This window comes from Prunus mume, linkage group LG8, assembly GCF_029339155.1.
Source record: "Prunus mume cultivar Tortuosa linkage group LG8, ASM2933915v1, whole genome shotgun sequence".
Classification (NCBI taxonomy): Eukaryota; Viridiplantae; Streptophyta; class Magnoliopsida; order Rosales; family Rosaceae; genus Prunus; species Prunus mume.
In genome coordinates, this window is record NC_142705.1 from 7,461,493 (window position 1) to 7,488,506 (window position 27,014).

The 27,014-nt window shown below is 38.4% G+C and overlaps 4 protein-coding genes and 1 pseudogene across 7 annotated transcripts; 1 reads left to right on the forward strand and 4 right to left on the reverse strand.

Annotated features, from left to right (window-relative positions):
- The first annotated feature begins 418 nt into the window (after positions 1–418).
- LOC103340096 (uncharacterized) lies at positions 419–3,940 on the forward strand. The gene is made up of 3 exons (XM_008243463.2): positions 419–724; positions 1,899–2,014; positions 2,159–3,940. Exons 1-3 carry the CDS (start codon positions 528–530, stop codon positions 3,727–3,729), a joined length of 1,884 nt encoding a protein of 627 aa, XP_008241685.2. The 5' UTR covers positions 419–527; the 3' UTR covers positions 3,730–3,940.
- An 813-nt stretch (positions 3,941–4,753) lies between these two features.
- LOC103340272 (zinc-finger homeodomain protein 6 pseudogene) lies at positions 4,754–6,902 on the reverse strand (annotated as a pseudogene). Its single transcript, XR_016122779.1, has 2 exons — positions 6,491–6,902; positions 4,754–6,374 (listed from the first exon to the last, which is right to left on the reverse strand). The product of XR_016122779.1 is annotated as a zinc-finger homeodomain protein 6 pseudogene (transcript).
- A 4,573-nt stretch (positions 6,903–11,475) lies between these two features.
- Positions 11,476–14,445, reverse strand: LOC103340095 (DNA glycosylase superfamily protein). Of its 3 annotated transcripts, none has more exons than XM_016796125.2 (2): positions 13,506–14,444; positions 11,476–11,924 (listed from the first exon to the last, which is right to left on the reverse strand). In XM_016796125.2, exon 1 carries the CDS (start codon positions 14,345–14,347, stop codon positions 13,556–13,558), a length of 792 nt encoding a protein of 263 aa, XP_016651611.1. In that variant the 5' UTR covers positions 14,348–14,444; the 3' UTR covers positions 11,476–11,924; positions 13,506–13,555. The 3 variants fall into 3 exon arrangements, with proteins under 3 accessions (XP_016651611.1, XP_016651610.1, XP_008241684.1); XM_016796124.2 differs by lacking the exon at positions 11,476–11,924 and adding an exon at positions 12,278–12,654 and having other exon boundaries at positions 13,506–14,445; XM_008243462.3 differs by lacking the exon at positions 11,476–11,924 and adding an exon at positions 12,278–12,660 and having other exon boundaries at positions 13,506–14,445.
- Positions 14,446–14,797: 352 nt separating this feature from the next.
- LOC103340094 (uncharacterized) lies at positions 14,798–16,946 on the reverse strand. Its single transcript, XM_008243461.3, has 4 exons — positions 16,169–16,946; positions 15,375–15,464; positions 15,180–15,247; positions 14,798–15,087 (listed from the first exon to the last, which is right to left on the reverse strand). The coding sequence occupies exons 1-4, from the start codon at positions 16,817–16,819 to the stop codon at positions 14,949–14,951; spliced, it is 948 nt and encodes a 315-aa protein (XP_008241683.2). The 5' UTR covers positions 16,820–16,946; the 3' UTR covers positions 14,798–14,948.
- Positions 16,947–20,974: 4,028 nt separating this feature from the next.
- LOC103340093 (GATA transcription factor 19-like) lies at positions 20,975–22,560 on the reverse strand. The gene is made up of 2 exons (XM_008243460.2): positions 21,721–22,560; positions 20,975–21,467 (listed from the first exon to the last, which is right to left on the reverse strand). Exons 1-2 carry the CDS (start codon positions 22,243–22,245, stop codon positions 21,147–21,149), a joined length of 846 nt encoding a protein of 281 aa, XP_008241682.1. The 5' UTR covers positions 22,246–22,560; the 3' UTR covers positions 20,975–21,146.
- Between the last annotated feature and the right edge of the window lie 4,454 nt (positions 22,561–27,014).

A 27,014-nucleotide genomic window follows, 5' to 3' on the forward strand; every position in this document is an offset into this window, starting at 1 on the left:
AAAATTCATTTCCCACAAAAAAAATTATGACCATTAAAATAAATAAAAAATAATGGAGAGTACAATATATTTCAAAACCCAACCAAAAGTTGAAAATCTATGACGATTTTTTTATAAATACATTAAAATAATTTCTTTCAGACATTTGTCCCCTCTTATCGTCATATGACTAAGCAAATTACAATTAAGGCACACGAAGTGCGGCAACGTATTGACCAAGCAACACGTGGAAGGAAGGCAGATATGGCCTCCTTCTATAACGGTCTGAATAACTGCCACGTTGACCCGAAAGGCGCCACGTTGAGAAATCAGTCTGAAGCCCAAACATCTCTCCGATTTTTCACAACAGAAGAAGAAGCAAACGTTGGGCAGTCAGTGGCGCATATATACAAACACCTCATACTCATAGTCGTATAATAAGACGTTCGAAAATCTCATGGTCCCGTACATCCGTGCTTGTTAATTTTCTCAAATCTCAACTGGGCTTTTCACATTCTCTGTAACCCAAAAAATATTGAGTTGTAAAAATGGGGAAGAGAGGAGTGTTTTTGTTTTTGTTGTTGGCGTTGTGGCTGGCTATGTCTGCAGGGACTTGGGGCCAGGACGCCAAGGAGACGCTGAACTTGGCTGCTGGAACAGCCCAGCACAAAACGCACGAGACCCTCAAAGCTGCCAAGGAAAACACCGAGTCGTGGGTTGATCGTACCTTCGGCATAATCGCAGAGTAATTTGTTACAAAATCATTCACTCTGTTTTTTATTCCTTCAACTTTTTGCTTTCTTCCCCTTCATCATGCATTTTGTTTGTGAATTATTAGTAACTGTTCATATATGCTTGCTCATTTTGGAAACCCAAAAAAAAAAGTGATGTGATGTGATGTATTATATCAGGGTCCGTTTGATTGCGATTTCGTTTTTAGTTTATATTTTTTTTTTTCAGCTTTTTAGCCTAGAGAGTAAAAGGAAAGCATATGTGAGAAATGAGGGATGAAGAAATATGGAGGGAAGCAAGGGCGGAGACTGGATTTTATGTTGGGGGGACCAAAACATAAAATACAAGTTTTCTTTTCATAAGCTTCATTTGATTTGGCTTTAATTATTTGGGTAATCTAGGCATACCACATTTTTATAACACATTGTGTATCATCTCTTTAATAGAGAGAGGTGGAGCTCATCAATATAATGGAGTCCACCCCTATTAAAGAGGTGGTACATTGTGGTATAAAAAGGTTGTATACCTAGCATTTACCTTATAAATGATGACATAGAGGTCCAAATTGTTTTTAAGTTTTTTTTGGATGCAGAATCAGTTTTAAGTTCTTAATCTACTAGCCTCTCCACGCCTGCGAAAGGCTTTTTTAAAAAAATTTAAAATTTATTTTAGAATTAAAAAAGATCATTGGTAGTTGTGTTCCATAAAAATTAGATCCATTATCTGATTTTTCTTTTATTTTAATTTTTTTTAATATGAAAAAGTGTTAATTTACCATATTATCATCATTTAATTAATAATTTCAATCCTTAATATTTGCATTAATCAAGGAAATTTTTGATATTTTGAATGTTTTACCATTCTCTGTTTTTTGCTTTATATATAGATATGGCTATTTTTTTTTCATGTAACCTATTTGCAACTAACCATATCCAAGATCAAGGCAACTCCTATACAAGAAAAAGAAAAGTCCAACAAATAGCAAAAAGGAAATGTCACATAAGTGAGGGAAATGCCAACTACTAGTCTTACATTGGTTGAGCTAAATGTTTTCAATCTAGGCCGAGTCTTTCTGCTAACAACTTGAGTTTTAAGCTTTTGCGTTTGATCCTTAAACGAGTAGTTGTGTACTTGTGTTAAGAATTAAGGGTTTTGGCTCATTTATGTTGTGTGATGGTGCCATTCAGGGGGTTAGGATTCGGCCAGGAAAATGCAAAAGAGAAGGCTAAGAATATGAGGGACAAAGCTGGGGATGCAGCCTCTGTGGCTACAGAAAGATTAAGAACGAGCACTTTTGGATCTTGTAATTATTTATTACTACCTTATTCTTTCACAGATGAAGTAATTAATAAGTCAATTAGTTCTTCAAACAAGTATTTGATTTCATGCTTCTGAGTTTTACTTTATGTATTCTCAACATATGCTTCTCTGATTTCCCAAATGGCAGCGGACAGCGATTCTGTTCATGACAACTTTGATCCCTCTATAAGGATGCCTACTGATGCAGTTGACAATGCCAAAGAGACCGTGACAAGGGTAATGGGTTCTGGAATGGATACAGCAGCAAATGCCTACGATGAAGCAAAGAATACAATGAATAGGGCTACAGGCGCGGCTTCTGATAAGGTTTATGATGCAATGGAATATGGAAAAGACAGAACTGCCGGTGCCTATGATGAAGCCAAGGAGAAAGTGAACACGGCCTCAGATAAGGCCTACGATGCCAAAGAGACAGTGAGAGGGGCAATGGGTTCTGGAATGGACAGAGCAGCGAATGCTTATGATGGAGCAAAGAATGCAATGAATAGGGCTATGGGTTCGGCCTCTGATAAGGCTCATGACTCAATGGAATATGGAAAAGAAAGAACTACCAATGCCTATGATGGAGCCAAGGAGGGAGTGAACGTGGCCTCCGATAAGGCTCATGACGCAATGGAATATGGAAAAGAAAGAACTGCCAATGCCTATGATGGAGCCAAGGAGGGAGTGAACGTGGCCTCCGATAAGGCTCATGACGCAATGGAATATGGAAAAGAAAGAACTGCCAATGCCTATGATGGAGCCAAGGAGGGAGTGAACATGGCTGCCTCTAATAAGGCCTACGATGTCAAAGAGGCAGCCAGAGGGGCAATTGGTTCTGGAAAGGACAGAGCGGCGAATACCTATGATGAAGCGAAGAATACAATGAATAGGGCTACGGGTTCGGCTTCTGATAAGGCATATGATGCAATGGAATATGGAAAAGAAAGAACTGCCAATGCCTATGATGGAGCCAAGGAGGGAGTGAACATGGCATCCAATATGGCCTACGACGCCAAAGAGACGGTGCGAGGGGCCATGGGTTCTGGAATGGACAGAGCAGCCAATGCCTATGATGGAGCAAAGAATACAATGAATAGGGCTATGGTTTCGGCTTCTGATAACACTCATCACGCAATGGAATACGGAAAAGAAAGAACTGCCAATGCCTATGATGGAGCCAAGGAGAGAATGAACATGGCCTCAGATAAGGCCTACGATGCCAAAGAGGCAGCCAGAGGGGCAATTGGTTCGGCTTCTGATAAGGCTTCTGATGCAATGGAATATGGAAAAGAAAGAACTGCCAATGCCTATGATGGAGCCAAGGAGAGAATGAACATGGCCTCAGATAAGGCCTACGATGCCAAAGAGGCAGCCAGAGGGGCAATTGGTTCGGCTTCTGATAAGGCTTCTGATGCAATGGAATATGGAAAAGAAAGAACTGCCAATGCCTATGATGGAGCCAAGGAGAGAATGAACATGGCCTCCAATAAGGCCTACGATGCCAAAAAAATGGTAGCGGGAGGAATTGATTCTGGGACGGAAAGAGCAGCCAATTCATACGATGAAGCAAAACAAAATGTTGGGGAGTCATACAAGTCAGCTAAGGACTGCATGACTGGACATGCCAAGCATAACTATGAGGCTGCAAAGGAGAGTGCCTCGCAGGCTGCAGGAGATCTCGGCGCTACCATGAGGAATGCTGGTTCAGAGATATAAGGAGGCCGATTGCATGCTTGCTCCATGAAGCCATGTTTGATGAGTTTATGTTTCTTTTGAGTAGCTAGGAATCTCTGTAAGTTCTATGATCTATGTTGCTATATGTTTCTTGTTTTCTCTTACTTTGCCCTTACAGTTTTGTTTCTTTATATCAATGTTTTATGTTTCTTGTTTCTATGAATACGGGTCAAGAATTGCTTGAATTAAGCTAGTCTCGCTGTGTCAATTCATTTCTAGTAATCTATGGCCCAAGCCAAGGCCTCTGATTTTGATGCATGTGCTAGATACTCTTGTTTGTCTTCATCATTAATATTCTTCATATGGCCTGCTCAGAGAAGGTTTGACCAAGCCGTGTCCCCTTTCTAGCCTTCTAGCCTTCTAGCCTACCAATAAAATAATTACAAATCGATCTATACACTACATAATTTTTCGGCACGAATTATCTGCTGGGGATTTAGAGTACGTATATATTATGGGAGAGGTAGCCTTGGTCTGAAAATATATAGCAGACGTGACTCTGATCACCCATACGATATTAATGAATATGCAACGCCAAAAACTGAGAATAAGACCTGCTTAATTTGTTTCTGCATCAAATTACAAATTAATAAACAATAAAAAAGAAGAAAAAAAAATATACACATATGTTTTGAAACAGGAAAATATTGTAATGCATGCAAAGGCACACCGGTATGTATGATTCATGAAGACGAACAGGATGCGAAAAATTAGAAGAAAATCATACATGAAATGAAACAATAATATGAGAAAATCACATAACACCACGACAAAAAAGCTGACATCTCATTTCCTTTTTTGCTTTCCTTTTTCTTCCTTTTACATCTTTTACCCTAGTGAAAAAGCACAAGCATGGTGATTGGAAATCAAAAGAAAAGGTGCATGCGATGCGAGAGCTCGATGCCAAACATTTCAAGCACAAGAAAAAATTGTTGGTCTTTTTTTTTTGCAATTTTATGTTTTTTTTTCGAAAGCAACCAAACAAACAAACCGCAGAGAAAGAAGATGAGCATCAAATAGCTAGGTTTATGTTAAATTAAGAAGCAAAAAAAACAAAGAAAAAAAGGAGTGCGTGCTTGATTCTCTCTAGCTATCTCCTCTCTCTCTAGCTAGCTACATATTTGACTATATATATATATATATATATATATATATTTATATATATATATTTATGTGCACATACAAATTATCTGATCTAATTATTCACTGATTATATTGATCTCTTTTCCCAGTCACAAATCAATGTATTGAAGTTTGGCTTACATTTGCTTCTTCTTCATGGCTTGTTTATTATTGTGCATCCACACCTTGAACACCTGCCTCTTTATACCCACTTCAGAACACAACTTCTGCACCTCTTGCTCATCATGCCTCTGGATCTTCCACCCTAACTTCTCAGCAACCTCCATCATCTTCTCCTTCTGCTCCTGACTGAACTTCGTCCTAAACCGCTTCTTTGACCCCGCTGCCTGCTGGCCTGCCGCATAAGTTGCCCGAAACAAATTATTCATGTTGAGATCCTCGCTCGAGGACTCATCAGCCCCCCCTCCGCCCCCACCACCGCCTCCAAAAGCCATCATCATCGGGGGAACTGGGCCCCCCGCAGCTGAATGATGAACAGGAGGCGGTGGGGGTGGAGGGAGTTGCAATACTCTAGTTTCTGAATCTCTACGGCTAATGGTGTGTTTTTGGTGGTTAACAACATAGTAATTATTTGGCAAATGATCGCCTTCGATCTCTTTTCTGTGGAAATTTCTATGGCACTCACAAGCTGCACATTTTAGTGCTTCTGGGATGTCTTCCTCTCCACTTGGCATGAATTCTCCGCAGCCATCGAGCACGTGGCCGCCGCTGCTGGCCGCGTGGTTTCTCAAGCATTCCCTATATCTAACTTTCTGTGGTGCTGGTGGTGGTTGAACTGGTGGTGCTTTCAAATTTGATCCACCAGGAATTGATGTTGCACTTGGGGTGACAACAATTGGAGATGAGATTGGATCTGGGTTTTGCTCGGAATCTCTTCTTGATGATTTGTGTGGTGATAGATTCAATTGATGAGGCTGGTGATGATGAGGAGGAGGATGGGGGTCTAGGGTTTGAAGAGGGTTGATGAAGATTGTGTTGTTAGCAGTTGAGGGTAGGGCTGGAGAAGAAGAGAGCTTGGAGGAAGAAGAGTCCCTATTGGGGGGATTATAGCCCAGAGTGGTTGGCATCCCTATTACCTTATCTTGGCCTCTCACCTCCATTAAATCTGATATCTATAGCTATTATACTGGACTTGATCTCAGCCTCCTTTTTATTTTCTCTAATAAAAATAAATAATAATGGAGAGTGTGTTTACATTAACTATCTTCATCATGGCATGATCTGTCTCTCAAACTATGGATCTTTTTGTAATTTTCTCAACTCTAATTCATACTGTACTGTCTAATCTAACCCAAGAGAAAACTTAATCAAAGATATAATCACTAACCTAAGATTATTCTTCTTTCTTTTTTCTTTTTTTCTTTTTTGTATTCTGATTTTGACATTTTGGGTGCTAAACCCACCAACCCATCTCACTAATTTCAACCCTATTTCCAAAGAGGTGAGAGGATGACTTGAGAGAGAGAGATGGACTGATGGAGTAGCTGAAGAAGAAAAGATTGAATATTAACTCACATAAATAATTTAAAACAAATCTTGGAACTCAAACAGGAAAAGAAAAAAGAGGGGCCCTACAAGCTAGAGATTGAATAAATCTTACCTCTCAGAAATCAGACTGTAAAAATGGTAGAAATATTGTTGTAGTTGCACCACCATTGGAAGCATAAGTAAGAAGCTGGTTCTGGCATTTGATTAAAGATGGAGGGTATTCAGATAATTAGAGCTAAAACTAAGATTATGACAGAAAGTATGGGGAAGAGAGAGAGAGAGGGAGATAAGAAGAGGCCAAGAGTGAGATAGATGGGTGCTCTGAGAACAACTGAGAAAGTGGTTTATGTTTCCTACCACCCATCCAACCCCATAAAATCTATTGATGCAAGGTGCAGGTGGTTTGTTTTGTACTCAAAATGAGTGATGACTACACTGAGTGAGTGAATGAATGAGTAAGAGAGAGTCCTCTTATTTTGCAGAAGAGCCGACAGGGTCACGTTAGTACTCTCTCACACCCTGCAACCCTGGTCCAGTTCCTAATTATTGCTCTCTGAAACCCTAAACCACCACAAAATTAATGTGTTTTATGTGTAAGACAGAAAGAAAGAGAGAGAAAGAGAGGAGAGAAAAAGAAAAAGAAAAAGAAAATATGTCAGATTTGACGTTACTCTGTTTGCCCGGAATCTTTCCTGCAACGTTCCTAAAAAATTTCCCAGCTTAAAGACTTAAAAACTGTTTGAGATTTGATTCTCAGACGCAAAACCCAGTTAGTTCCTAATTAAGCAGGCCTTAAAACAAGGGTTTAAGATAAAGACAACGAGAGAATCCGAGGGTTTATCTAAAGGTAATAAAAAAAAAGTTCTATGTCATTATCAAGTGGTTAAGAGCATTTGACTCTGCGCATGATCATGAACAACTTCTAATTGTTTACGAAAGTGAGGTTGCGTGGTTAATTCTCAACCGTTGATTTAAGTAGAAATCTACACTAACTTCTAATTACATTAACGGTTAGAATCACTCACACGCGCGCGTGACAACTATTCTAAAAATAAGAAGAAATAAAGGGGTGAGATGAAGATTTTATTTTTCTCTTTTTTCCATCTCTCTCTTTTGGGTGGGTGTGTGAGAGAGATAAAGTGAGAGAGAATGGTATGCTGGTCCACATAACAGCATTTATTTTGTTTTGTTAGTGTGTGTGTGTGTGTGTCAGAGGTTGTGTTTGTGCGCCTGCTGCAGTTTCGTTCTTTCCCATTGCAAATTGATGCTGTATTTGCTGCCATTATTGGCACTTTCCCTCCTTTTACTTCATCTTCACACATCCATATATTGTGTTGCACTATTGTGCTTGGTTTTGTGGTACTGTTTCTACACTAGTTATCTTAGCCCATGACTAAGAAACAACCCATTTTCAACACTTTGCTATTTGGTTTGGCCCCCCTCTTTTCCTTAGGACCCGCATTATTTCCTTCTAGTCCACGCCACAGTTCATAAGGTATTGCATACTAGTACTAATCTTTGAAAACATAGTGATGTAGGACAAGGCGAGACTTTGTTCAAATGCTAAATTGTGAACAAGACAGTTCGGCCAAAAATTGATGAGAAAGCGATCAAGAGTTGGAAAGACATACTCTAATTATGTGTTTGACGTTTGGAGAAGTAGTACAACGAATATTCAAGTCAAGATGAGCAAATAGTGAAATCCGGTGTATCTGCTCAAATCTAAACCCTTGTCAATTTGTTAATTGTGATTCTTGATGCATCACAAGGTAAAAAGAATATAACATTTCTATAACCACCTTAGGCAACTACATGACATTGTAATTCATGTATTTATTATTGTAAGTTTGATCGATTGTTCATTTCTTGATAACTCAAGTTTTTGGAGATGGTGACCCTCTAACGTACGTAGTACTAAATAATTTCTTTGCAAGAACGTTAGGTTCAATTCTCATTCCCCGTCCGATTTCTTTGCTACTTAATGTGGTAAGAAAATGACCCATTTTAGGATTACCTTTTAAATTTTGTTTGTAAGGAGCATTCCTCATCCACATTTCATTCTTATGCATAGTACAAATAACAGAGTACTCAGTATGATGTGGGGGTCTTAATTAAGATTCACCATCTAATAATTTGATAGTTCTTAAATTGTACAACCAACCACCGTGTTCAATCTATTTGACAAACTTGTTAGGTTTCCACTAAGGAGGTCTTGGGTTGTATACATAAATTTTTTAATTTTGGGTCATATGGGTTGTATATATAATTAAATCAAACATCTAGCTGAATTTCCATTTTGGCATACACTTCATTTAAAATGATATTAAAATTATTGTATATAAAAAAATGATTATGTATGACAAAAGGCAATCCTATCCAAATTCAAATGTCCTTTGGGGAGCAAATATTCAAAGTCTACCAGCTGCCCTTCTGTTTGCTATTCAACATCTGTGACTTAAAAATAAATAAAAATTAATCTAGATCGATTATCATGATTAACATCCAAGCATCTAATCTAATTAAGTCTTTTGACATGTTTATTAATCAGTAATCGGATTAGGATGAATTAAATTGAGAAGGAGTTGGATTAAGGAGAATTAAATTCCGGATTTCTATTGAAGTTGTTTATTAAACCATATGGATTGAGGAGAGTTAGATTCCGGATTCCTATTGAAGTTGTTGATTAAACTATATGGAATTGGGGTTGGAGTTGTGCTAACTACTAAAATGTCCTTCTTGTTGTGTTAAAGTAGATGACAACTTTGGAATTTGTAAAATTATGTGAGAATATAATTGGTAAAAAAAGACGAATTCTTAATGGGTTAGATCTCTAGAAATTAGAATACCACCTCTAACCCTAAATTTTGTGTAAATCCCATTTTTTTTTAATTCATCGATGTAAAGTAAATTCATAAATCTTTAATATTTGAATTAAATTCCTAATTGAATTCCAATTCATGATTTGTAAAGTTGTGTGGCTGGCCAGTTGCATGCACCCAATTTTGCACTCTCTGACACAATGTTTGTTTGATACAATTCTTATTAATTTGAATTACTATATTCGAGATAACTAATGGTTTTTTAGGGCTGAGTTTTATATTCCAAGAATATCTTGTGAGCTTCCTTGATCTGTCTAAATTATTTCTTTGGTGTGCTTGAGGGAACAATTTCCAAGTAGTTAAGCCTCGTTTAAATTAAAGGAATAAGATCTGTGATTAAACTAATCAGACAAGCTTTTCTTTCCTAATCAGTGCATGACACAAGTAATTAACTGCTGGGATTTTGGAGACGTGGCAGAAACCCAGCCAAGTGGCTCTATTTATTCATTTGGGACTGTGCCAAGTGTCCCTGTCTCACTTTTCTTTTGTTTGCTCTATTCATTCTGGTATTTCACAGGTGAGGAGGGGCCAAGCCAGGGTTGGCAGGAGCTGTCTTTGATTAGCCAAAGGGGTTCGTGGTCTTAGTCTATGGTTTCATTTTCTAGGTCATGATAAAGTTGTTAGTGTGGGCCTAATTTAGTTTACTTATGACCCAGAAAATACAGAAAATACTTATTTCTTATTTATTTATTTATATTTATAATCAGCACCCCTAACGAACCAATTTCTTGGTTGGGTTTAAATTTGTGAAACTTTGAATAACATTAGCCAAAATGTGATGAATTTTGTGGTGTTTTCAAGGCTCCAAGCCCACTTCAAAAAATCAGATTCTGAAGTGACGTAACATTACAGATGGGTAATAATAGAGCCTGGAAAAATAAAAGAATAGGTACTTCTACTTGTTTATGATCACTGATCAGGTCGAGGACCACATATGCTGAAGCCTCAGTTGCATTTTCCTTTTCCACTGTGTGGTGAAGAAAATACTAGTAACTCTCAATATTCTTGATCCAACAACAGCATGTATTTTCAGTTTATTTCAGATACTATACATATATAAAAAGAGGGTGTGAGGACCGAGATCTGAATTTTCTAAATAAGTGTTCTACCACTGAAGTTATACGTCTCACGAATACCTTGCTAATCTAAAAAGCCCTAAATATACTAATTCCGTGAAATTCAAAATGCATCGACATAAGACCTTGAAAGCCAAAAAGACGACAAGAAACACAAAGGTTATTTTGTGTATTTGATTCGTCTTATCATTTCTGCTTTATGGATTTGGAGAAAGAGGTCAGGAAGGGGGGGTCCTATGCAATTTGGACGGACATGGGACACCAAATGTTCCAAGAATAAAGATAGCCAAATTGTACGGATGGAGTGGACAGGGCTTTGTTTTCTTCTTCTTCTTTATTTATATTTTATTTTCCAAAAATCTTAGGAATTAGTCCTAGTTGAGACAAGGAAATCTATAACATTTGGATCTACGGATTTGAATGAGTCACATCACTCTGCGCATGCACGTTTTATAGTGTGTGGTGTATTTAGTTTGGTATTTTGGTGGTAAAGGTCATGACTGGTGCGTGCGAAGCCACCACCAATCACCTCCACTCTCTACTTTTCTCTTTTTTTTTCTCCTTTCCTTTACGTTAACAAGGGAGTGTGGAGCATTGGTCAACTATATACTCATTATTAGCCACCCCCTAATTGTTAATCGGTCCTACCATTCTCTATACTCAGAATTTAACTCAAACCCTAAATGATGTGGATGGATCGAATTTTGATCTGAATTTGATATAAATAATGTAAGATTGATACATTGAGATTCTCGATTCGATAATCTCTATATAATCGAAATTTAATGATTCGTCACTTTAACAAATCAAATAAAGATTAAGACCAATTCGATATGAATCCGATGTTTATCATATATGAATTAATAAACTGATTCGAATTTGAATGCAAGCCAATCCGATCTGCTCACAAGCCTCGTGCATTTTGGAGGAAAAAAAACCTAGGCGCCCACCAGCACTTTTAGGGCCCAATATAAGAATTTAGGTATAAGATGTGATGTTTAGCATTGGAGATGACATCAAATACACTGTTAGCATAACAGCGATTTGAATGTAAACCTAGCAAAATAATGATTATTTACTGCTGTCATGTCTATTCCTTTGTCTTCCTAAAAAGAATCCCCCCTAGCGTATACAGTTGAACATTGACTTCTGACTTGTGCTTACACTTTGGCATTTATTTTATAGATCATCATAGTCGCATCTTCCTTACATCCAGCTTCATATACAGGTTGGAGGATGGGCCAAACTGCCACAAGTCTAAAACTATACACAATAAAATTGTTTGGGCCACCAGCTGCCTACAGCCTAAGATAGGCCAAGATCAGTTTTTGAGGGTGCCATATATGAACTTTTCATGTGAAATTTCATATTAGCCACAAGATTATTATTTAATTAAACTTAAGTGAAGTTACTATTCGGAGAAATCATGTGATTAATATGAAAGTCCACATCTATAATCCATATATGGCATCCTCACCATAGAACGACTCTGTGCGCCCCTGTTTTTTTTTTCCGTGAATGATCGAATGTGTGCTTTCGGCTATGTGCCTTCGTCTGCATGGTTTTCTGCCTTTAACAAGATTCCTTCACTCTGCAAGCATGTAGCGGTAAGCAGATATGCATGATCCAAATCAATCTATTACTCAATCCGACAAGATTAAGAGCACTATCAAATATCAAAAGCAAAGCTCCCCTATCTAAACACCCGAAACTCTATCCGAAACATAGGAAGTAACGTAAGGATTAAATTGCAGAACTGAAGTCAGTATCGGATATGAACAAGAATCTTTACAATGTATCGATTATATCAATCATTCTTAAGGACTAGCAAGTTTCCTTAAGTGTCATAAACAGAATATTTGGTTCCCTGCTATGTAGCATGGATACAGATACGGACACGGCGATATGGCAAATTTCGAAAAACTAGGATAACGATACGTGATGGGTACAAGAATTAAAAATATATATTAATAATTTAATATATAGCAATAAAAATATATATAATTCAAAACATATTTTAAATAACATTCATTTCACTCAAGGATCAAATCCACGCAAATCCTCCAGCAATTGCAACTCAATCAGGATCAAATCTCCTTCATCCTACAACCAATGAGAGTTACTGTATATACTTTATGTACAAGTCAGCTGTAAACACACAGATTATTCTCCAGATTCCTACTCCCACTTATCTGAAAAGCCGGATACCGGTGTCCCTTGACTCCGATATGTATCCGACGCTTATCGGAGCGTATCGTACGCATATTGTATCCGATATGGGATACGGAGTTAAACTGACATATCCGTGCTTCATAGGTTCCCTGGATCTTAAAGAAGGTAAACAAATAAGATAATGAACACAGTAAATAATGCCTCTCTATTGCAGAATAACATTTATGTGCTTATCATTTCATCTCCCTCCACCACTTCCTCTAAGTAACACTTCTAAACCCCACTACCTAGTAACTCTTATCTCAGTAAGAAGCTAAAGATACCAACAACTATAAAGCTCTGATTTTGCAACACAACTGAGGTTGTGGTTTCATTCCAGAGCTCAACCCAAAAACAAAAAACAAGTCATAAGAAGACAACCAAATTAAAGAACTACAACTCAGAATCTGTTAAGCACTGCGTACAACTCAGAATCTAGATAGAAGATAACTGGGGTTCAATAAAGACTCGAGAGCTTTTCACCAAAAAAAACAAAAGACTCAAGAGCTCAAGCCCAAAAAAGATCAGTTATATCCAGACAACAAAATCGAGGAACTCAAAACTCCAATCCCTGGCCATATGATTAAGATGGTAGAATGGTAACTTATCATCTACAGGCCACAAATAAAGACACGATCCAGAATGGGTGTTTCAATAATGATGCTTATCGACCACCAATCAAACCTTAGTCATATAATTACAGGACATCACACATCTAAGTGATGCTACATTTGGACCAACTTTGACGCAGAACTAATCCGCGAGCTCTATATCTACTAGCAAACACTCAAAATTCATCTTTCATTACACAAACAAAAGATTACAAAGTAATTTCAAATTTCAGTCTAACAATGATAAACCAATGAACCAGTTCAGAAATTCTTCAATGATACAACAAATATACACAAACTACAAAAGTGATTCATAAGATTGAATTAGTTCAGAGCGAAAGTTCCATTACCCGAGAATTCGAAAAAGTTCCAAAACCATAAGAGCCCTCCACAATTGCTACTATAAGACCCCCTTGGCCTCCATGTACCTCCACATGTACCAAGACCCAACAGACCTATAAGGCCTCCATTTCTCACACAACTGCTCCATCTCCAATGGCTTCGGCAACTCCTTCAAACCATACAGTAACTGCACTCCTTTCCTCACACCGAGATCGCCGACCGGAAGCACATCCGGTCTGCGAAGTGAGAAAATCATGAACATGTGGACCGACCAAGCCCCAATTCCCTTCACCACGGTGAGCATTGTGAGCAGACCCTCGTCGTCCATTTCCAGAATAGAAGAATCGGACAAAGTCCCGTCACTGTACTTCTCGGCCAAGTCATGAAGATACGAAGCCTTTCGGCCCGAGACACCGATATTTCGGAGCTGCTGGGCAGAAAGCGATGCAACGACGTCGGCGACCACCGATTCCTCGCCTCCGCAGAGCGAAATGAATCGGGTGTAGATCGATTGAGCGGCTTTGGTGGCAAGTTGCTGGTAAAGAATGCTTCTTGCGAGCGATAGAAATGGACGGCCGGAATCAAACGACGACGGAGGGCTGTAGGAGTCGATCAGAGCCGTTAAATTCGGGTCGGAGCTGCGTAAATGTTGGAGGGCGAGGTTGATTTCGGATTGGGAGGTTAATGGGTTTAGGGTTTTGGGGAGAGCGGAGGAGGAGGAGGTGAGGGGCTTGGTGGTGGGGTTGTTGGAGAGTTTTAGGATTTTGCGGGGTCGGAATGGTATTTTGGGGGAAATGGAGGGGTTTGGGGAAATTTCAGTTGGTATTTGAGCTTGGGATCGCTTAGCCATAATGGTGGCGATGATGGTTGGTGGCGGCCAATTGGTGTTTGCTCTGCCTAAAGGGTAAAGAGACAAGGAAAAGTCGTTGTTCTAAGATACGACTTTACGTAAAAACCTATCGTAGTAACCGCGTGTTGGCGGCTAATGGCCAGCGTACGGCCCATGGTCGACTTGATCTACTGGACTTTCTGATCCAATAAGCTCGGACCCAGTTTGGAATATAATTTGATCCTGGGGACCGGGGTTTTCAGCCCGATATAAACAGTTATGGGACAGCTCCCTTTCTCATTAGTTGAGATATAGAATATTCGAATTTATGATATATTTCAGTATTGAGAAGATAAATACTACTAGATAAATAATTAATTTCAGTCCGTAACATTTGAAAAGCTTACAAAATAATTATCAAATAGAAACATTCTATCAAATTTAGTACCAAAGAGTAAAAATATCTATGAATTCTCGGAACATAAGAAAATTCATTCAAATTCTCGGAGCAAACATCGTGGTTTTAACCAACTAACAATACTAAACAATAAGACAGTTTTTCGTAATTATACTTGAAGCAATATATAGGAAGGGGAACACAAATACATAGAATGATTGGGTTTTATTTCTGAGCTCCATCTTCATGGGGGAGGGAAGCAAGGAATCGCTTGAGACATCTATTGTAAACACAAGGTCTTTCCAAGTGGACCAAGTGCCCTGCCTTCTTTATGCCTTCAAATGTTGCATTTTCTCCTAGTTGCCTGCGTACACATTAAACAAAAATAATCTTTCAAACACATCTTAAGCTACCACACAAAATATTTAGAGGGCAAATTAAGCTCATTGGACCTACTCTTTCATGTTGTGGGCAAGCTCCTGCTGGAATATCTGATCATTTTCACCCCACAACAGATGTATTCTCTGCAGAGATGTGTAAATTAAGCACACAGAAATTAGAACAAAATAAATTCTCGAGTGATGTAATTAAGAAACACAGAAAGGAAAGTAGCATAGAATCTCCAGAAGAGAGTGAGTGCATGTGGATCACCTGTGGGAATTTGGGGATTGTTGGGTCCTTAGTATCAATGACTAAACCTTCAAGGAGTTCTTCTCTCTCCTTCCTGTTGGTGAACATCACCTACAGATTGGCAGTAGCCCAAAAAAAATTTAGCTAGAGGTTGAACGATTTTGCTTCCTGAACAACGTAACAATGATGATGTTATCTTCCTAGTTTGCACATACCAAGGCGTTTTTACTCTTCAAGTTTTTTTCTTCTTAAAGATTAAGAAAGGAAAATTGAATTCGAAACCTATTCCAACATCATAAAAAATAAATAACAATAAATTGTTGGTCTATTTGGGTTAAACCTATGAACGTAGGTTGAGCTTATAATGTTTTCGTTACAAATTTAATGATTATTTTCTACAATATTTTCTGAATTGAAAGTTTATCAAAACTCTTTTGCTCATAAATTAACGTAATTTTAGACATAAGCACAATATCAACTCCGAAAATAATTATAGAATATCAAATTTCATCTATACAATTTTGTGATCCCAATTATGCCTATATGCATTTGTTAACCCTTTCATTCAAAGGTGTAATCCTTCCCTTGTCCCACATCCCATTTATGTCTGACAATTCTGCAAAATTTCACAATCCACCATAGGCTCACCAGAATAATAAAAGAAGAAAAATATCTCAGAAACAATCAAACATGAAACTCTAGCAGTTTTCCCAATATGTCTCAAAACATGCATACTTTTCTATTTTTGGGTATAAAAAAAACTTGCATACTTTTTTGTTCAAACCCAAAAAGAAGAAGAAAACAAAATTGAATACCTCGAGGAAGTCCTTGTGAAGCCGGTCAGGAAAATAAAGCTTCTTATGAGCAGCGATAGAGAGCAAGGTCTTGAGCCCCTTCACCGAGCTGGGCAGCAGAAGCTCCGAAGAAGACCCGCACCCAAGCCTCTCCATGGTCTCGTCGCTGACCGAGCAAGTCATAGCCAAGATCGAGCCGGAAACCACCAGGGCTCGAACCATGTCCGGGTACAGCTCGGCCAATTTGAACCCCACCATCCCGCCGTAGCTAAACCCAACCACCGTGCACCTCTCCACCCCGAGCTTCCTCAACCCCGCAGCCAAACATTCCGCCTGCAGAGTCGGTGATCGGTCCGCCTTATCGGTGGCGGAGCCGCCGAAGAAGAGGAGGTCCGGGACGTAGACTGAGTACTTTTTGCTCAACGCGCCAATCTGAAACTGCCACGTGACAATCCCCTCGGCTGCGAAGCCGTGCACGAGGACCACGACGGGCTTTGTTGGGCTGGCCTTGACGGTGGGCTTCTGGCCCTTCTTGGGCTTGTCGAGGGTCTCATTTGGAACCCAGAAGTTCATGGCCGTGCCAGGTTCGAGCTCCACCGTGTACGGCCGCACTCCTGCCATTTTCATGAGCCCATGCAGTAAGGGTCTCTGCAGCGCTACCAAGTTCACCATGTGTTTGTTTGAAGTCCTCTGTGAAAACTTTCTCAGTGTTGAGGCTCTCAAAGCATGTGTTCAGAAGCTGGGTTGCAGAGATGGGTTTAAAACCTGTGTTGGAAATTGAGGTTTGGTGATGGGTTGTTACATCTTGTGCCATTAATGGAATGTAAAATTTGAATGAGATAGGGAATTTAATGTTAGTAAATTGGGAGCTTTGGAAGCTTCTGTCTGTAATAAACTAGTGAAGTTTTTCTTCTTGTAGGTGAGTGATCTAGCGGATTGAGCAGACACCGCTAGCAGAGTTTCTTGCACGAAATCTCCCGTTGTTTATCTTTTGAGTGATGAACTTGTTTAATCAAACTTATGAACTTGTGTTTTGTCAAAATACTAAATCTATAAGTGTGAATAATTTATGTACATATACACACACAATTAGTTTCGTGACTGAAAGAGGAAAGACCATGTGTTAGGGGTCCAAAGTCTCTCAATATCTGCGTTCATTTTTAGGTTTCTTCTCAAGATTTTTTTTTTGGTCAAAGAGTTTCTTCTCAAGAATTATTCTCAGTTTTGCTGAAATTTTGAAAGGGTTTTATCATGCACTGAAAACTTTAAAAATGGAGGGTTTTCAGATCTTATTAGGACAATTATTCGAGATGAAGAGCTCTAATGATATGTTCTTAAAAGTGACACTCACCTAGATTTTTTGAAAAGAAGATATTTGTAAATAAATTGGAACATGTTCTGTAATGTGATAGGTCGGATAGAATAAGAATAATCAACAACTAAAAATTAACACATATTCACAGTATAACAATATAATATGTTTAATATATAAGAAAATATTATTTATATATAAGACTTTCTTGCATATTTAACCCGTGGATTAGAGCGATTCCACCGATGCGCCTAAGGGGAGGGCTGGGGAAGGGGGGTTCGGGGCAAATTCTTGTTTCCAGCAGCAAGGGCTAGCCCTGGCAGGAAATGGGGCCCACGAACCTAGGCTAGCCCTCAGGCAAGATCTGCTTTAGTTCAAACCCCAGTTTGCTAACGTCAGCGATGATGTCAGCAACAACAAAAATTTAAAATAAATCTACAAAAAATGTATGATTTTTTTAAATAAATACTTAGTTGTAGTTTTCAATTCTCACACCAAAACTCTATACAAATTTCTCTCCTCATATCTCATGTGAATAGTTATTGTCATGGCAATTGATGAAAACATCACAACGTTTTGCAAGGGTAGCAACTATTCACATGAATAGTGCTCTCTAGGCCCCCCTTCCCATGGCAAAGGGCAAATAGGTAGAGTTGCTCTTAGAAATAATGATTTGGGTTTAAATGTTAATAATTAAGATTTTAATCCAAAGGTTTATAATGACCAAGAGGGTACGGATTAATTTATAATATATATGTCGTTGTTGCTTTGTGTGCGTAGGATATGTGGATTATTATTTTTCCTGTTCAGGGTACAAGGTTGTTTGGCTTTTGATCAACTGCTCCGCCTACCGCTGCCGTCTGCCTAACTTTATGGTGGACCTTATGAGTGGGGTAGTGAATCACTAAAGAATGTGAAGGGCTTTTGACTCATTTCGGACTGACGTTTGCATTTGATCCAAGGTTTTGAGTTTGAGTCTTTTGACCTTCATTGCATTGATATATCCTTTTCTTTTTAAATAAAATAAAATTACGCATATGCTATATGCTTATTATCTCATTAATTAGAGCATTTAAAATCAATGCAATTTTATTGGGAACTTAAATATTAAAATTTCACTTACAATTTTATATATATTTATATATTTTAGTCAACCGAATTGTGAACTCGAACTTAAAATCTCTTTCAATAGTGAAAATAAAAGTATATGGTACATGATTGTTGATGTGTTACTCAAAATAACTCCTAAATTTACCATAATTCAGAGTCAGAAGATGAAAATGTATGCTTTTATTTTTCAGATTTTTCAAACGATAGCCCAAGTATGCTTTAATGGCTTGCAGTTGTGCAATAATAACTGAGCCCGCTATAAAAGTTTTTTTCTCATCAATAATACTATTTGCTTATTTGCATAAATAACACGTGGAGTAAATCTGACACATCAAGTGTATTTGTGCGCCAATCCAAAAGTTGTTGACGGTGGCACCTTTGGCGGTCGGGAGTTTCACTAAAATGCCCAAAATAGGAGCTTAAATTATAAAAAAATTCAAGCACTATTTAAACATATAAACACACCCAAAACCCATCATTACACACATTTAAAATCCATTTATAAACACACCCAAAAAGTTGACTTTGGGGTTGATTTTGGGTGTGTTTCTATATTTAAATAGTGCTTGGGTTTTTCTATAAATACATATATAGGATTGAGTTTATTTATAAATGGAAATAAATATTAATAAAAATGGTATTTGAGACTTCGACTGCGGTTAAATTACACTTTTGTAACCACGTCAAGTGATATTAAAAAAGAGAAAAAGTAAAAATTATAATTCAAGTATGAAAAATATGATACTACTGTCACGTGCCTTATATTAAGGTTTTTAAGGGTAGGTGGGTAAGATATTTTTTTCAAAAGTTAAGACTTGCGAAGCTAACCCATTTTCTCAAAGGTGAGGTCGCCTTGCCATTGTGGCATTATTAACAAGGTGAGGTTTACTAAAGTTTAGATTGCGTTAGGTTTTTGGGTCATCTAAGTCAAGGGCAGGAGCCGCATATCCGGTCACTGCTTCTCAACCACCCATGGAGGAGGTGGACATATTTTAGGTAATTTCTCATTTCTTAATAATAATGCTAAATTCATCACAATTTTAGGCTACACTAATAAAAAAATAAAAAAGAAAAAGAAAGAGAGCCGGTTTGAATCAACTTAAGAATATATTAGGTCAGCCCAAAATGGATCAACTTAAATCGGCCCATATACATTGAGTTGGTCTAAATCTTAGACGCTACAGAGTTGCACAAACTGAGTTTTGAAAATCTGGAGGAGAGGGTCGAGAGGGCTAAGTACGTATTTATTAATATTTTAAAAAAAAGAATGAGCAATTAAAATTTTCACATAGACACTAATGTTAGTGTATGATCGTCCTTCAGGGGTAGAGATGAAAAGTTCTCCGAAAAAAACGGTGTTGTAGATATTAAACAGAGTGATTTATATATATAGCAAAAGACGGAGAACGATAAATAGAATGATTAAGTCGGTTGGCAATGACTTGCATTAATATTGCTTGACCACTAGCTAGGATGGCATGTGAGAAATATTTGGTGCAGTAATTTAGAAAACCGAACCCCTTCCAAAACTTTAACACAAGGGGAATATCAAGCATGTGACTAAGGTACAAAATTTACGAGATACAAACAAAGGTAAAAATGCTTCTTTTTTTTATTTTTATAAATTTTTATTTCCCCCCCTCTGTTAGTTAATGCTACAAAATTTAAACCTGACAATATGGCAATTTACTTTCATAGTAGTTTGACCGACAGAAGGCTGACTGTGGTGATCGTGAACCCGTGAGACTTCTAAAAAGCGCATGGCAATTTGGCATGCATCATCACCAAAATACTTCCATCTTTCATTAAATTGATCACCCTCCACAACACAAAAACCCATTTGCTGTCCACGGAAAAAACCACACACTCAAGAAAATTAACTAGACTGAACTGAACAGAAATTGAACGGTCTTGAATTGGACGTACGGACGGTCAGCATATGATCAGAAAAAGACAAAATGACTGAAACCTCAGAAGTGTCCGGTCCAAGTCGAGAGACCGTGAATCTAACAATCGCCATTGGACAATCAGATGCATTCCCCAGGTTAAAAAAAGTGAACGGATATTTGTGAAATTCAGTAAAAATTAAATGGCTCCCGATTCAGGTGAGCTTTAACTTGCAGTTCAATGCTCATGTGATAGCCGACTAACGACTAGTAACTCCTCCTACCAGGGTGTAGTAATTATATAAAATACCCGAAAACGATAACCGAGTTGAGTTGTTGGTTAAGTCAGTTGGTCAGAACAGAACATGGAGTCGGTTGTCTAGCACTTCGAATCCCCATAAAAATGGATAACTGAGAGCTCATGATCATCAAGTTAATCAAACGGTGGGCATGCATTTATCATGTAGATTATCATTCATGGAATCATGGTCGTCATTTGTAACATGAAGCGAACCAACAGAACAGAAAGGCAGTAGGTTTATATGTAACTCATGAGGAGAAATAGAGAAATAAAAAAAGTTAAAAGAAATAAACAACTTGAGAAGAAAAAAAATAAAAAAGAAGAAGCAAACTAATTAACAACATGGAATTAATTAATTCATAATATTTCTTCATCAACATCTTCGCGAGCTCATCTTGTGAAGTCATGGACGAGGCTTGGTCTGTCTGTGACGTTGAGACGCCAAGAGAGGAAGGGAATGCCGGTGGCGTCGTTTTCGTGGTGCGCAGTGTCGTCTTCCATGAACCGAAACTCGTTGCCCATGGCAGGAGAGAAGCACGGCATTTTCTGTGTTTGTGAATGCGGCATCCATGAATTGTTGTGGTGGTGCTGGCTCAACATGTGGCTGTTGTGCTCCATTCCTACAACACTCGAACTGGCGCCGTTTGCTGCCGCCGCCGTGGCACGCCTCTCTTCTTTCTTGAACCGTATTCCACAGGCATTGCACAGTGACTGCAAAATCAAAGGAATTAAATTAGTTTGATTAAAATGTTACAAAATTATAATTTGTAGGGAAAAAAAATGTGGTACAAAAAAATCATTGGTGGTTTGACTTGGGAGTACAAGTAACAATCATTACGAAAAAGAAGCTTAGAATCCCATCATTTTTTTGGGATAAACTTCGTAATTAATCACATCATTACAAAATTAAAATACAAAATTAATTAAAATGGGATAATGGCATGATTGGAATTAGGTGGTGTACCTTGGGGCCTCTTGGACCGTTTCTCCAGAGAGGGGTGGAGGTGGTGTCGCAGTTGGCACAGCGGCGGGCGAGGAGGGGGTCGTTATTAGAATGGACGGCGTTAGATACGCCGTTACCATTGCCGCCGCTGCGGTGGCTGCCGTTCTTGTGATGGTGGGAAGACGTGGCTGACGTGGCGTGGTGCTTGGGCTGCAACAAGTCCCAGCAGAAGTTGGAAACGCTGCGGCGCTCGTTGCGGGTACGCTTGTCGTCGAGGACGACGTCGTTTTCGGTGAGGCGAGTGGAGGGAGTGCCCAGGGAGAGAGTACAGTCGACAGAGGAGGAAGAGGATGCGAACGGGTACATGTGATTATGATGATCATGCTGCGTTTCATGATGGTGATGATGATGATGATCGTACGGCCTGTGATGGTTGGGCATGGAGAAGAGCATGGAGAAGGAGGAATTGGATTGGGTGTGGTGGAGGACACCGCATGTACATGGACCGGCCATGTTCCCATGTGAGCTGCTGCTACACCTCTGCATAATTTCTTCTTTTTTTTTTTTTTGAAATGTTCTTTTTTTGGTGGGTTTTTCTGGGTTTGATTAATGGGTTTGCTTTGCTTTGCTTTGAATGAAAGCAAAGTGTGGTGGTGGGTTTTTGAAGAAGAAGAAGATGTAGGAGGAGGCAAATAGTGAAGTGAGACCGAAGTGTAATAATAAATGGGTTTGAAGGAAAAAAAAACTTGGGGGAGAGAGAGAGAGAGAGGAGGGAGAGGAGTGAGAAGGGGTTGTTGTCTGGTAGCTTTATAAGCTAATAAAAGGGCGAAATACCAGTCAGCAGCTGCAGTCCACGTTGTCGTGAAATGCAAATAGAGAGGTGTATTATATATATAGCAAGGGAAAGGGTGATAAAGATGGAGACAGAGAGGGACCCAATTTGCATGTTACAGAGAGAGAAAAAACACATAATGGACCAAGAAGAAGACTGAGCCATTTAGTCAGTTACCCTCCTCATCCTCAGTCTCAGAGTGTTTATATATCCATCTATCTCTCTCTCTCTCTCTCTCTGCTACTAGTACTAGTACTTGTATGGCATCAACGAGTGTACATTATTTCACAAACTACAAACACTAAAATCACATTTTCATATGTTTGTATTAAATTGTGTCATGTTAATTGTATGTATGTCACACTGTGATTTAAAAATAAATTTCAAACCGTTGGTGTTGTTCGAAACTGAAATTTTAAATAATGTAAAGGGTAATGGAACAAAAAATGAAATGAAAGAAAATGATAATGAGGGAGGAGAATAGCGGGGGAAAGGAAGGGGTTTGGTTTTGGTAATGGTGAGAGAGATTGGGGTAGTCAAAAGAGCCCACGTGACTAGCGGGAACAGTCTTCTATAGATCTGCCTTCTCCGATCACGAGGCCTAATGAGTCTGGTGGTCTGGTCTCAAACCCAATACCATCAAAAACCTCTGTCCGTATCCGTATCTCTGCTCCTCTCTTCTGTCACTGCCACCCTCCCAAGGAAAATGGAATAGTCTCTCTCTCTCTCTCTCTCTCTCTCACTCTCCCCAGTCCCATTCGCACTCCCACACACCACATTCACGTTTTTATAATTACCATTTTACCCCTCTCTCTCCCTCGCTTCTCTCTTCTCTCTCCTCTCTATTCCTCTCTCTATCTCTGCCACAAGTATATTCAGATATTCAAAGCCCTTGTTAGTCTTTGTCACCCTGTCACGCTCTTTTTCGGAGCTCTGGACTAGGTATATGTGTATGTACCCACAAAACTAAAATTAGGTGGGTCACTTAATTAGTTTTAAAGAAGAAAAGTAGGATTATGATATCAATCATTCATTCACGCATGAGTTAAATTTATTGTTATATTTGATCGAGCTTAATTAGATGACTTACTATAACATTCTTTGGGTAAAAAAAGAAAAAGTATAAATATGCCAATCATTTCACTAGTGAATCTTAATCGTTCACTTATGCTACATATTTACAAATTCATCACTACACCTATTCTCTAATTCTAAAACTCTGTTTGGTTATTATAGGGTGTCAAATCCATCCATCAAAATTGACCCATGCCCTAATAGTCCATTTTACCACAAGAGGAGCCAGTTTTTGAGCCCTAGCAAAGTACTTCTACTACTACTAGTATAATTTGCAGTGGCCGTACCCAGTGGAATCACGTGAAGTAGTAAACAAAGGAAAAAAGAAGCCAAAATGGTCATCATAAAACCCTCAAGGCTCTCAATTAGGTTTGAGAAAATCCTCAAAATACCCATCACAACTCAACAAGTTAGCTCACTTTTGAGATATTGTATGAGAGTAGGAAGACTAGTAGTAGGAATAGTAGAAGATTTGGAGATTTTGATCAGACAGAAAAGCGAAAGAGAGAGACAGGGAGAGAGCGATAAAGTTGCACAAATATGACACAACGCAATCATCAAAGCAACACAACACTTTGGAAGTTCTGGGTGTTTTTCTTTTTTATTTTCTGTTGGGTCAAACCGTCAAAGATGGAAACTCAAAAAAGATCAAAAGGGTACTTGCTAGTAAAATCAACAAATCAAAAAAATAAATAAATATTAAAAAAATTTGGGAAGAAAAAAAAGGTTGTGGCCCCCACAATATTATGATGGGCCCCAACAAACAAACCTCTCTGGAAGCCCGACCCCATGTTTTGATCAAAGATTCAAAACACAACCAAAGACGCAGAGAGAATCAGATCGTCTAGAGATTGGTGAGGCCACAGTTGGACAAACGGGACGACTACCGCTTTCCAAAAGATGCTCTCGCTCTCTCTATCTACCCATTCGCTCTCTAAAAATGGGAGAGAACAAAGCAAACAATCAAACAAGCAACCAAGCAAACTACGATTAGCCCAAGACAACACTCACTAAGTGTTGCATTTTTTGCTATTACACATAACACATGCATTTCTCTCATCCCCACGCGACCTCTTTCAACGTGTGACCTGCAATAGTAGTCTTATGTTTAATCATAAACTAATGTGTGTGTCAGTCATCATTACGTGGCATATCGAGGTGGCGTTGTTACGATTCTACATAAATTATAAATTAAGTGACATGTTGATACAATATTATTAATTAATTTAAATATGTATATATGTGAGTTAAGTTAGTTGGTCAGACTAACAAGTCCATCTTTTTAAGTTCAAATTTGAATCCTTATGTTTGTAGATTTGATTAACATAAGTAAATTAATAACATCACATGACGTTGTGACTGTAGACCTAAATACAACGAATATTTAATATTGTCTTGTGTAAAATACACGCTCTATCAAATGTGGTGGTTGGGTTTGCCCAAGTAAATTCGAGTAATTAATGCGGATCTATTTATAATGTATTTAATGTTACTCTGGGATTTGCTTAATCATCCAACCCCCAAAAGAATCTAATTAGTGTTGGTTCACCGCCTCTCATGCACGCAACGCAAGCAGTAGTAGTCATCGTCGCATATGCTCTCTCCTCTATTAATCATGATGGTTTGTGGCTCGTTGGATTTGGTGGGGCCCGCTCTTAATTGGGCCTTGGTAAGGTTTTTTTTTTACCACTTTTCCAAGGCAACCCAACGACGACGACGACCAGAAAAATATCGTATCTGCCTAAAAATAATTAATAAATAATCATCACTATCACTAATGGGAGTGCCACGTGGAAGCCGCAGAGGGATTTACTTTGCATGCATGCATGCAAATGGGTGTGGTTTTATTATAAGTTGCAAATAATAATAAAAATGATCAATTATGAGCTTTGGAACCCATAAAAATACACATTCCTCAAAAGCACCAAGATACAACTGGAATGTCTGTCCCTCTTCCCCTCTCTCTCTCTCTCTCTCTCTTGGGTTTTTGATTTATTTAATTTGGTTTTTAACTTTTTAGCTAAGGTGGGTTGGGTTGGGTTGGGTTTGGGATTGGTCTAGGAGGCTGGTCAATATGTGGTTGACCAGAGGATCTTTGTTGGCTGCCAGGTAAGAATAAATTCAATAAAGTAATAGTATTCAAGTGGGAGTTGAGAGAAAATAAAAATAAAAATAAAAAGAATAAAAAAGCAAAAATTGGGAAGGGAAGTAATAAGTGGACCAGCATTTAGAAAAGGGGGGTGAGGTGAGAGGGAGAAGGAAGAAAACACCCCTAACAAGCCGTCCTATGAAATGAAAGCTAAATCCTTGTCAGTATCATGACATCTACTCATATCTATGGGGAACACTGTAAACCTCTAATTGTCTCCTCCAAGGAGGTCTAAATAAAGCTCAAATATACTAGGATTTCTTTCCTTTCTTTTTTCTTTTTTTATTTTCTGTATTTCTTCTTAGGGTTTTATTTTATGCATGATCTAAATAAAATTAAAATAAAAAAGAACATTGCAGATCCATTTCCATCTCATCCTAGGCATAGGATAATTTTATATCATAAACGCTTTTAAATTGACAGTATTACAATATAACACGTTTATCTATCGTATGCGTTATTTTGTATTTGAATATATGATACAAACTGACCAACAACAAAACACACCAATTCTATTGATTTAATGTGCAGAAGAATTCTTAATCAACTTTTGAGCCAATCGAATGTTGATTTGCTACATAAGGCAACATGAAATTGATGAACCGACCGACATGCAGAATGTGGAAAAGTGCCAAAACCAAGGGGATAGCGTACGTTGTTGGCTCAGATCTAGTCTTCATAATATATATACCCCAACGCCAGGCTTTTCCTTTCTTCTCCCGCTTCTACAACATCTTTCTCCTCCACACTTTGAATCTCTTTTGGACCTTTTGCAGAGGAGCATCAAGACCAACCAACACATTTCTCTTTTAAGGAATATGTATAAACTTCCTGATCTGGGTAACTGTCGCGCTTTTTGTTTTTCTGCTAAGGAAGATCTATGATCCCTCATTGCGATCCAGATCTTGACTGCTGAATCTTCTTTACAACTTCAGAGGGAATCAAATGCATAAAATTTGATTCCAACCCCCTTTTTCAAATCGTCCAAGTTTAAAGAAATATTTACGGACACGTAACATTTCGTTGAAGTTATCAATATTGAAAAATGTCATAAATTCGAATCTTTAAGTAATTGTTAATATTATGTGTGTACATTTTTTATTTAAAACTATTAGTGCTTCACCCATATGATACACAATCACATATTTTCTAGCATCATAATTTAAAATGTATGTTCGTCGTCCATCCATGTTAAAACACGTCGACTAGTAACACTGTGTGGGCTATTCCAGTACCATCAAATAAGGTTTCTGGGCTTTA

Bases quoted from the DNA above. Each gene is read 5' to 3' on its own strand.
- LOC103340096 (XM_008243463.2), top strand. From the start codon at position 528: ATGGGGAAGAGAGGAGTGTTTTTGTTTTTGTTGTTGGCGTTGTGGCTG. The intron at 725-1,898 runs GTAATTTGTTAC...GGTGCCATTCAG, and splicing joins ACCTTCGGCATAATCGCAGA to GGGGTTAGGATTCGGCCAGG. The intron at 2,015-2,158 runs GTAATTATTTAT...CCCAAATGGCAG, and splicing joins AACGAGCACTTTTGGATCTT to CGGACAGCGATTCTGTTCAT.
- LOC103340095 (XM_016796125.2), bottom strand. From the start codon at position 14,347: ATGGCTAAGCGATCCCAAGCTCAAATACCAACTGAAATTTCCCCAAAC.
- LOC103340094 (XM_008243461.3), bottom strand. From the start codon at position 16,819: ATGGTGAACTTGGTAGCGCTGCAGAGACCCTTACTGCATGGGCTCATG. The intron at 15,248-15,374 runs GTGATCCACATG...ACATCTCTGCAG, and splicing joins CAATCCCCAAATTCCCACAG to AGAATACATCTGTTGTGGGG. The intron at 15,088-15,179 runs GTAGGTCCAATG...ATGTGTACGCAG, and splicing joins CTTGCCCACAACATGAAAGA to GCAACTAGGAGAAAATGCAA.
- LOC103340093 (XM_008243460.2), bottom strand. From the start codon at position 22,245: ATGCAGAGGTGTAGCAGCAGCTCACATGGGAACATGGCCGGTCCATGT. The intron at 21,468-21,720 runs GTACACCACCTA...TTGATTTTGCAG, and splicing joins ACGGTCCAAGAGGCCCCAAG to TCACTGTGCAATGCCTGTGG.